Genomic DNA, 10,957 nt, shown 5'->3' with positions numbered 1-10,957 from the left:
AGCATAAGCTTTCATGAGCTACAGCTCACTTCATCGGATGAAGTGAGCTGTAGCTCATGAAAGCTTATGCTCAAATAAATTTGTTAGTGTGAGCTGTAGCTCACAAAAGCTTATGCTCAAATAAATTTTTTAGTCTCTAAGGTGCCACAAGTACTCCTTTTCTTTTTGCAAAACACCTATGTTCACCTTGTTCATTCTCTTACCAGTGCAGGTTTCTTTCCCTACTCTGCCTGAGTGGGAACAAAGATAACAAGAGGAGTACATATCTTTATTTCTTCTTATGAGGCTACTCTATTGGCTTACGAAGCTACATGGAGTGATTTGGTATTACTAATATGGTATGCTAATAATTGTGTGGAAATACTAATTTGGTATGCTAATAATTGTGTGGAAAGTTATGTGATTAGACTATCACAGATGCATAGAGAATCAAAAGCGCAGATGCCTCCCTTTTGTTATGCAGATGATATCAGATACCTCCCTTTTGTTATGCCTATTTTATAAATATGTCCATAGTGAAATAAATGGTAAAAATTATCAATAAGAAGTCTGCTAATACATTTTGGTAGTCACTGTTTTTTTAATAACAGATACTCTCAAACTGTGATAATTTAAAAAGGATATGACTTACTTAAACAGCTTTTTAAAAAATCACTTTGAAACAGAGCAAAATCCTTCCTCAAGGAGTGAAATTCTTCTAAATGACAACTTTAAAATTAAATTTAAGAAGAGTGCAACGTGACAGGCCTTTGTTAATTTATTGAAGGGGCTGCAGATATTGGGTCTTAAGGTCAATATTGCTCACTGAAGGGGGGGGGAGTTAACTTGTGTGTACTCATTTCATCTCCAGGGATTTGCAATGATCAGTTACCTAATGAAGGGGATTGCTTAAAGGTGGAACAGAATGGTACTCAATAAGTTAGAAGTAAATGCATCTAGCCTACTAAGTATAACTTTGACTACAGTTACACAAATGGTGAACTTGGTCCTGTATATTTGGAGATTCTTTTAGGGTTTTTTGATTAACCTTAGGATGATAGGTTTCCTAACAAAGGTGATCATATTCACTGTCTCTGAACTGTTCATGCTGGGTCAACAGTATGGACTGTATTTTCAAAAGAACCTTCTACTCATTCATTCGTGTGAGTGGAATGAGTAGTTTGCAGACTTTGTGCCTCAGCTTTGCAAAGGGATCCTCCTACTTTCATGCCATGTTGTGTTGGTAGACACAGGAGGCCCCCACATGGATATTATAAGGGATCCACTCATTTAAGATTTTGCAGGATCAGGGCCTCATGGGTAGCCCCCTGCACCTGCCCAACAGCACCCTATTATTTTAAAGGTTTCAGAGTAGCAGCCATGTTAGTCTGTATTCGCAGAAAGAACAGGAGGACTTGTAGCACTTTAGAGACTAACAAATTTATTTGAGCGTAAGCTTTTGTGAGGTGCTCCATGCAGCCATAGGAAGCTCACTGCAGAATCAGGGTGTGACTTGATTTGCTCAGATCTCCCACATGTGGAAATACAATTTGTTCAGGGGGGGACCTGCAAAAGCTGAGGGGCTGTATAGAAAGGAGATGGGTGAAAATGCAGTGATAGAGGATAGCCCCTGACTGACTACCTGTACCTCGTGTCACATGCAACTCACTATATTTTAATACTGTGTATAATGTGTGACCGTAAACATGTGCACTTGTACAAAAATAGTTGTAATGGAACTGTAGATACATGCAGGGACGTATAAAATACTGTCGGTGCAAAACAAATAAACCTGTTACCCCCAGAAGAAAGGGCGGAAGGTGAATGTGCATGATTTTAACCAACACGTCAATGGCGGCCCTTTATAGGCTTCTTTACGTCTTCTGGGTCCAGAAGAGGGGCGGAAGGGGAGAAACTACATTTCCCGTTAGCCGCTGCCCATCCCGCGCATGCACATTCTCACTGCGGCAACCTTCCCCGGCGCCCCCGAGCCAGCGGCGACATCGCGCGCGATGGCAGGATGAAGGGGGACTACAGCCCCCATCAACCCCTAGTGCCCATCCGGCGCATGCGCATCATCCAGGCCTGCTCGCACATCACTTCGTCGTTGTTGAGGCCGTAGGTGGGTGGGGGGAAGGGCGAGCGAGTGAGTGAGCTAGCGCGGCGGTGAGGAGGGAGGGGGGGTGAGAGTTGAGAGTTCAGCGGCCGCCGCTACTGCTGCCAGCCCGGACTCATGATTCCCATATGCCCGGTAGTTTCCTTCACTTATGGTGAGTAACGCCGCTCGGGCGGGCGGGGCGGGGGACAGCGGGTGCGGGCCACGCGCGGGGGCTGCCTGAGGCGCCGTGTCTGATCTCGCTCGCTCTCTCTTTCTGTCTCCCTCCCCCCACCCCCCCGGGCCTCCCGCCATGGCCCCGACCGCCGCCGCCTCGCCGCCGCAGTGCCCAGCCGGCTGGGGGAAGATGCCAAAATGGCCACCGGCAACTACTTTGGATTCACCCATGGCGGGGCTGCTGCCCAGTATAGGTAACCGCCTTTCGCCTCCCTCTTTTGCCTGGCTCCTGTGGACCCGTGCCTGGGGCCCGCCCCCTGCCAGCGTGCGCCCACCCCGAGCCCCTCTCCCACCCCCGCACCCTATGTGGGGCCTCTCCCCGCGGCCCCCATGTGCCTGGGATGTCTCCGCCGTGCGAGGCCGGGCCGGGGCCTCCCCGATCCGGTCGGTGGAGGGGCGGGGCGGAGCGGAGCTGGGCTCAGTGCGGAGGAGGAGCAGCAGATCCCTAGGCCCTTAAATTAAAATGGCCACTCACAGTCTGCGACGCCAGGGAAGCAGAGCTGCCTCCTTTCATACTCTCTCCGGTAGAGGGGATTTTATTTCACCCCCCGCACACACGGTGGGAGAGTCTTTGTTACTCTGCAGAATCCCCTCTTCCCCCTTGGGGTGAGCGGGTGAATGAAGGAGAGTTTAAAACACCAGAACATGGGGGGGAGGGGTTAATTTTCCACTGAAATACGCTCCGAAAAAAGAAAATCGTCCTTTGCAGAAGGGGTAGAGATGAAAGGCCCTTAAAATCCATTTCTACTGAAGGTTTCTACTCACATATGTGAGACTTGAAGCTCCTGTAGTGGAGTTTAGTGTATAACTGTACATATCGCTTACAAACATGTAAAGATAAGGCGGAGAAAGCACTTCAATAAAGTATTAACATGCCCGTATTTATAATTATGTGGACTCATCTTTTAGCTAAGACTTTTGTCAACACTCTTTTCTGTAGGTTTCAGAGTAGCAGCCATGTTAGTCTGTATTCGCAAAAAGAAAAGGAGTACTTGTGGCATTTAGAGACTAACAAATTTTATTGATCATAAGCTTTCCTGAGCTACAGCTCACTTCATTGGATGCATTCAGTGGAAAAAAACTGAATGCATTCGATGAAGTGAGCTGTAGCTCACGAAAGCTTATGCTCAAATTAATTGGTTAGTCTCTAAGGTGCCACAAGTACTCCTTTTCTTTTTGTCTTCTGATAGTGGCTGAATTTGGGTATGTGATCTGACGGGTGGTTGTTTGTATTACAGCAGCATCTAGAGGCCCCTAATCGTGACAAACCAATTTTTACGAAGAGCTGTGCAAACGTAGTAAAGACAGGCCCTTCCCCTTAGGAGTCTCTGTTTTATCCACCTATGTCTTGTTCTTAACTAATTGCTGAGAAGGGTTGAGATAATCTGATGCTAATACAATCATGTGTTCATATAGATTAACTGTATGCATAATATAACTATTTGCCTAACCGATGATTGGGGAAGGTTTATTTTTAAAAGGAAGCTTGAGATCATTCAAACTCTGTGGTGCTTGTTTGCCAAAATTTATCACGTGGAGAGACACTGAAAAGTACTCTTAACATAACTCAAAATAGAATAATGGATATTAGAGATGATTGCTTCCATTCTCTTCTGGAAGTACAGAATAGAAACATAAAATGTGACATACCAGCTCTTAATGCAAAGAACCTTCCTCCGTAAATGAGTGAGACTTGACAGGTCTGCCAGTTATTTTATTATGTATGCACAGTAAGTATACATGGTATTTAACAATTACAGTCATATTTGTTTCAGAGTAGCAGCCGTGTTAGTCTGTATCCGCAAAAAGAAGAGGAGTACTTGTGGCACCTTAGAGATGAACAAATTTATTAGAACAGTTTGTATGGCAACTTCCACCTTCTTGTGTGTGCCTGTCTATCTATCTATCTATAAAAAATCTTCTTACTATATGTTCCATTCTATGCATCTGATGAAGTGGGCTGTAGCCCACGAAAGCTTATGCTCTAATAAATTTGTTAGTCTCTAAGGTGCCACAAGTACTCCTGTTCTTTTAGTCATATTTGTAAATGACTTCCTGAGAGAACAGCAAAAATCCTTCACCACCCAGAAGAAAAACTGTAAGCCCTTCTCTTAACTCTGAATAACAAACACTATTCTAACACAAAACAAAACTTTTTTTAAAATGAATCCCAAATGACTGAATCTTGCAGTTCTACAGTTTTTTGAACTGTAGACTAACACAAAATAATTAATATTCTCTTGGGTGGTGGGAACTTACAGAGTTGACAAGATGAGAACTTGAAAGAGGAAGCTTTAGAATTTCTCATTGAAGCACACAGTAAAAGTCCTTCATTGCAAGAGGATAAGACTTTAAAAATTGATTCTGTAATTATTTCTAAATAGAATAATAGGAATTAGTGATATAACAGCCCTATTTGATTGTTGCGTTCCCCTCGCAAATGTAAGATATTGTTTCATAGATACATTAGTGCAGGAATCTCCTTCCACTAAATGAGTTAGATTTCACAAATGTGGATGTGAAATGAGGAGATAAAGTAAGCAGTATTCAACATATCCTTTGTATATAAAACAGATTAAGACAAAAATACTTTAAATGTTTTCTTGGAAAAACACAGCCAAAACCAAAAATCCATCACAAGAGGAAGAGATTCCAAAAAAAACTTGCCTAAAAATGAATCTCTTACAAGGGAATTTACTTCCCAAGTAAGACTCAGTAGGTCCATAGTAATTTATTTATAAACTGTACATGTTGATGTGCAATATTTGAAAAAGACAAGGTGTTAAAGGATAATCCAGCAAAAGTACTAACATGCCTTTTGTACTAAAATAAAAAATAACCCTACATGGCTGATTTTCCTCATTCGAAATGTTCCAATTTATCTTAAGTATATCTGAAACACACAGCATAAAAAAAAAAAAAAAAAAGCTTGTGTCAGTGGAGGACAAGACTTCAAAAACTAGGGTTACAGAGAGAATAAATCTACTTACTATTTGTTAATAGTCTGTTGCTGTGAAGGTACAGGCTTTAATACTTAGGCAGAGGACGTATCAGCAGATCTTAAATAAAGATGGACAAAACCATGAATTGTTGAAGACTAACTCGCAGATTTGAAATGTAAAACTTCAACTGATTGCACCTGTAACAGTTATGACTAAATGCTTTGGGTTACCTGCTTTACATCAATACTATATTTGGACATATAAAAAGTGGCCCATCCCATATTAAAGGTGCACTAATGTAGCTAACTTTTGTAGTAAGTACCAAAATGCCATCCCACTAACAAATACGCATCAAACACATAATAAAATAATCATCCATGCAGACATAAGTCAGACCCTTCCAACTCTGTAAAAATAAACACTCAAAACTCTGACAAGTTGGGACAACATTAAAGCTAGATCCTGGAAAAAGATCCACATGGGTTATACTTTGATTATGTGGAGTCCCATTGACGTCACTGGAAATGGATGAAGTTACAAGGGTCTCTTTGCATGAATTTCTTTCTTGGATCTGAGCCTTAATTAATTTTTGACTATCTCAAAATACTAATTAAAACTTAAAATCTCTCACTAAAAACATCCACAGCAAAATATTTTTTCATCCGAGAGACTAAATAGTTCCTTTAAAAATAGTTCTAAATTAGTCAGGTGGTAAGGGGTATCTTTCCCTTTAATTCAGAACAGATTTTTAAAATGAGACCAAGTACCAACCCTGTTAGCACCCGAAATACACTGACTAAATATACAGTTTTGCTACAGAAAAATAAAGATATATTACATAAGAACTACTTGTGTCAAAGGAAAAATAAACTAGGTAATTCCTCGGTTTATTAAAATTGACAAAAACCAGTTAGAGGAAGATGAAAACATAACTGGGATAGAAATTGTTTGTGTGCTATCACTATTGCTGTGAACCTAGTTTGTTGCCTAATGTAGCTTCATTTCATAACTAAATATTAACATTCTTTGTATGACAGGTGAATCAAAAATATTTTTAAAAATCTAAAATGAATACATATTTATTTTTTAAAAATACAAATTTAGAGGTGAAGTAAAAGTCTCTTTAGGTGTGGGGCCTGAGTTCAGATAATTCAAGATTACTCTGTTGTACAGCAGTTTGTAATATCACTTACATAAAACTATGGAAGTGCAGTGCACCTCTCCCATGCTTTTTTAATCACCTAATCAGTTTGAAGTCCCTTATGTTGATAAATAGGAGATGAAGTAAGATTTTGAACATAAAAAGAAAAGGAGTACTAGTGGCATCTTAGAGACTAACCAATTTATTTGAGCATAAGCTTTTGTGAGGTACAGCTCACATGTAATACATAAAGTAGCTGCGAGTGTACATTTGTAAATTGAAGACAGACAAGGAAATGAGCAAAGTGCCCACATTTTACACACACAAATAATGGAGTAGAAGTGTTCTTATTTCCTTCACTCTTCCACCATTACATACAATTTCGTACTGCCTATTAGTCATTTCTATATAGCCTTCATTCAAAACCATTTACACAAACTATATAGCTATAACATTACTGTTGCAAGGGAAAAAATTACATTATTGAAATGGCCAGTTAAGGTAACTGCTATAAATACTCCATTAGCTTTATAGTTTGTATATTCTGTTAACTGTATTGACACACACAAATTCACTTTGTTTTGCAACGTAAAACTCTTTCAACATTTAAAGAAATATTAACATAAACTATGATAGGATATGTTGGGAGTTCATAAGTACATATGGTACCTTGTGAAGTAATACTTCCCTTTTGTGGCCCTGAGCTCCCTGATCCACTATTTGCCCAAGTTCTTATATTGGTGTCTATGACCATTGTATCTGAGTGTCTTGAGTATAAATGACAATAGCATAATCACTTCCCTGCTGACAAGAGGCAATGTCAAATACTTGTTTTAATACTGACTGTAGAAGTGTGTGTGTGTGTGTGTGTGTGTTGGTATGTGAGAGAGGGTACTATTGAGGAAAAGCTTAGGCAAAGAGGTGGGGTTTTCATTTGACTCCAAATATGATAAAGTTAGTGATCTTCCTTATTTCATTTGGCAGTAAGATCCAAAGTCTTGGTCTGCCTTCTGTGAACATCTTGCATCTCCCACTGTTGGTTGATATTTCACTGTTTCAGTAAAAGAGGTCGTAGCTACAGAGAGAGGCAGTTTTTCAAACTCCAACCAGTTCAGTGACCTTGAACAGGACTATATTCTCTCAGTGCAGAGAGTAGTGAACTAATAATCTGATCTTTCTCAGAGCTTTCTCGTTTTTTAGATAAAAAAATAATTGCAGTGATCCATGCTGCGCTTAACAACTGTAGCCAGAATTGGGTGAGATCTTCTGGTGAACCACAGATGGAAGAGAGCTCTGTAGCCATTGTGACTATTTCAGTGTCCAAGTGCAGAGCAGAATCTACAAGACCCTAAGGCTATAGAATAATTTAACCATCTGACATCAAATGCCTTGGATGGATTGGGTTGTTGTGTTGGAGAAGTCTCCTCCATATTTCCCTCTTCTTGCTAGCATTACTGCTGTCTTGTCTGGGTTCAGCTTCCCCCACAAGACTTTGAGAAAGCTGTGAAGTGCTGCATTTAGGGCTCTAACCTACAGCCATAAATGGGCCAGCTAGCCCAGGTTGAAAGTACAAGTAAATATCAGTCTGAGGTTTTTGTGGGTGGACAGAAGTGGTGGGGGGGATTGTCGGGGCACCACCTGAGTAAGAACTCAGGTTAGGTCTGTAGTGAAGACATGCCCTTAGGCTTTAACTTCACTGCTTTAAAGAAAAATAGTATGTTTTTATGGTGGAATAACTAATGCACATTGGCTGTCCTTCTGTAAAATCTTTATGGAGACAAGACACCTGTAGTTTTTTACTGCAAGGTAAACTAGGAGAAGGCTTGACATGGGCAGAGGAAGTATAGTGTTGATCTTTCCTAGCTACCTTAGAGACTAACCAATTTATTTGAGCATAAGCTTTCGTGAGCTACAGCTCACTTCATCGGATGCATACTGTGGAAAATAGAGAAGATGTTTGTTTTTATACACACAAATCATGAAAAAATGGGTGTTTATCACTACAAGAGGTTTTCTCTTCCCCCACCCCGCTCTCCTGCTGGTAACAGCTTATGTAAAGTGATCACTCTCCTTACAATATGTATGATAATCAAGGTGGGCCATTTCCAGCACAAATCCAGGTTTGCTTCCCTCCCTCCCTGCCCCCAACAAACCCACTCTCCTGTTGGTAATAGCTTATCTAAAGTGATCACTCTCCTTTCAATGTGTATGATAACCTGGATTTGTGCTGGAAATGGCCCATCTTGATTATCATACACATTGTAAGGAGAGTTGCATCCGATGAAGTGAGCTGTAGCTCACGAAAGCTCATGCTCAAATAAATTGGTTAGTTTCTAAGGTGCCACAAGTCCTCCTTTTCTTTTTGCGAATACAGACTAACACGGCTGTTACTCTGAAACCTGTAAGGAGAGTGATCACTTTACATAAGCTGTTACCAGCAGGAGAGCGGGGTGGGGGAAGAGAAAACCTCTTGTAGTGATAAACACCCATTTTTTCATGATTTGTGTGTATAAAAACAAACATCTTCTCTATTTTCCACAGTATGCATCCGATGAAGTGAGCTGTAGCTCACGAAAGCTTATGCTCAAATAAATTGGTTAGTCTCTAAGGTGCCACAAGTACTCCTTTTCTTTTTGCGAATACAGACTAACACGGCTGTTACTCTGAAACCTAATTGCCTTGTGATTAAAAATTACAGGTGCCTTGTCTCTACTGGGATTTTGCTTGAGGTTAGCTATCTTGCATGAGTTACCTTGGGGTTAATTAAAAATTTCTCAACTTTTTGTCAGTGAAGACATAAAGGAGATGAAATGTTTTGGGAGTGGGGGCTCATTGTCATCCACCATCCTGTCTACATCACCCTGGTGTACAGATCCACACACACCATTATACCTCATTGGAGTCGTCATGTGCACTTTAACTGTTAAGGTTTTGCATGGGTGCATGTATCAGTGCAGAGATATCTTGAAGTGTGCTAGAGATTTGAGAACTTTGTCAGATTTCTATTGGGGTCTGGACAATGAGCTGGAGGGAGGGAGTCTCATGACAGAATGTGCCTGCCTAGCAAACTTTAGACTTTAGCTGAGCAAGCCACTTCAATGCAAGAGTTCTTCTCTCTTACTCTGTACTGTTCTGGGGCAAGAACATCTGTGTCTAATAGTAATGGCAGTAAGGTAGTTTTAGTGCATCAAGTTTTCAGTGCATAAATCCGTGTGTAGTCCATTATAGTGTCTTGGCTGATGATGTTCCAGTTAATAAGGATCATTACAAATAACTTTTATTTAAATCTAGCTTTGTTCTAAACCATACTGCTTGCAAGCATCTATGTGCATGTGAGTTTGTGGGTTTATAGTCTGTAGCTATCTTTAGAAATTTCACATTGGTATCTTGTTTGCATTTTGTGAAATTCGAGTTGAAAAATCATGACTGACTACTTGCAGATTTGAAAAATAGGGTTATTTTTGAGGGTTGGGCACCTAATCCTTTTTCTTTAGAATAAATTTGTTTCCATAGGAACAGCTTACTAAAGTTAGAGTTTAGAGGTGGCAAGGTCAAAATGAGGCTTATTATGGACTTCTGCATGCAGCTTTAACTTTTGAGTTGGCAGCTGCAAGCCCCAATGTGGTCCATGTTTAAAACTTTACCTGCTATTTAAATGCAACAAATTCTAGGGTGAAACAACTTAATGGTGCCCAGAAAAAAACAACACCATACTTTGGGACAGGAAATACAGAATGTCTTATCAAATTGACTGGAATTTTTCATATCGATGGAGCCTTTTGCACCATACAATAAGCCTACGGTTTTCAGTATCAGTGCCAAAGAGGAAGTATCTTCAGAGTTGATGTTTTTATTATGTTCATATAAATTCTTAATTTAAAAAAAATTGTAAAATAAAATGTGATGCATCTACTAGGCAGAGTACCACAGCTGTTGTTTTTACTTTTTCCTGGGCAGTCGTGGTATGGTATCAAATAACACTACTGGCAAAAGATTCTTTCATAAAATCAGTGACTGTATAGGAATAGTGTGGAACAAGAAGGACCCGGGTATCTTTAAGGAGATATCATCATTGAGTTGTCCACTGTGTGCAGCTACAGTCAAAAAGCTAATCTATTAGGATGCATAAAAAATGGCATGGAGAAAATATTGTGCTTAAATCAGTGGTTTGCTAAAATCAATAGTTTGCCTTCATCTGGCATAAAACTTGCGTTAGTGGTCATTCCATCTTAAAAAGAATTTCAGAATTAAATGTGATTCAGAAAAGGGCAACAAGAATAATTAGGAGCATGGAAACACTCATAAAGATTGGGATGCTTACATTTGAAAGGCAGTGACTAAGAGGGGATATGATAAAATTATGCAAAATAATGAATGGTAAAGAAGAGACAGTAGGAGCTTCTATTTTCCCTCTCATACTACAAGAACAAGGTGGGAAAACTGATGAAAGAAAACACCTTTTCGTTCAATGCCCAATTAGACTGTGGAATTCTTTGTACAGAATGTCATTGAGACCAAGAATATAGCAAAATTCAAAGGAGGATTGAGCATTTATATGAATGA

At 40.0% G+C, this 10,957-nt stretch overlaps 1 protein-coding gene across 2 annotated transcripts in view; it reads left to right on the top strand.

Moving 5' to 3' along the window:
* The first annotated feature begins 2,114 nt into the window (after positions 1–2,114).
* Positions 2,115–10,957, top strand: part of ZFR (zinc finger RNA binding protein) — a 55,171-nt gene continuing 46,328 nt past the window's right edge. For both annotated transcript variants that reach the window (XM_074952419.1, XM_074952420.1), the window contains exons 1-2: positions 2,115–2,249; positions 2,421–2,505. In XM_074952419.1, coding sequence (XP_074808520.1) covers positions 2,213–2,249; positions 2,421–2,505 — 122 coding nt within the window. In that variant the 5' untranslated portion in view covers positions 2,115–2,212. The remainder of the gene's footprint in view (positions 2,250–2,420; positions 2,506–10,957) is intronic.

This window comes from Natator depressus, chromosome 5, assembly GCF_965152275.1.
Source record: "Natator depressus isolate rNatDep1 chromosome 5, rNatDep2.hap1, whole genome shotgun sequence".
Taxonomy (NCBI): Eukaryota; Metazoa; Chordata; order Testudines; family Cheloniidae; genus Natator; species Natator depressus.
The sequence above is the reverse complement of the archived record's forward strand: the minus strand, read 5'-3'. Positions and strand labels throughout refer to the sequence as shown.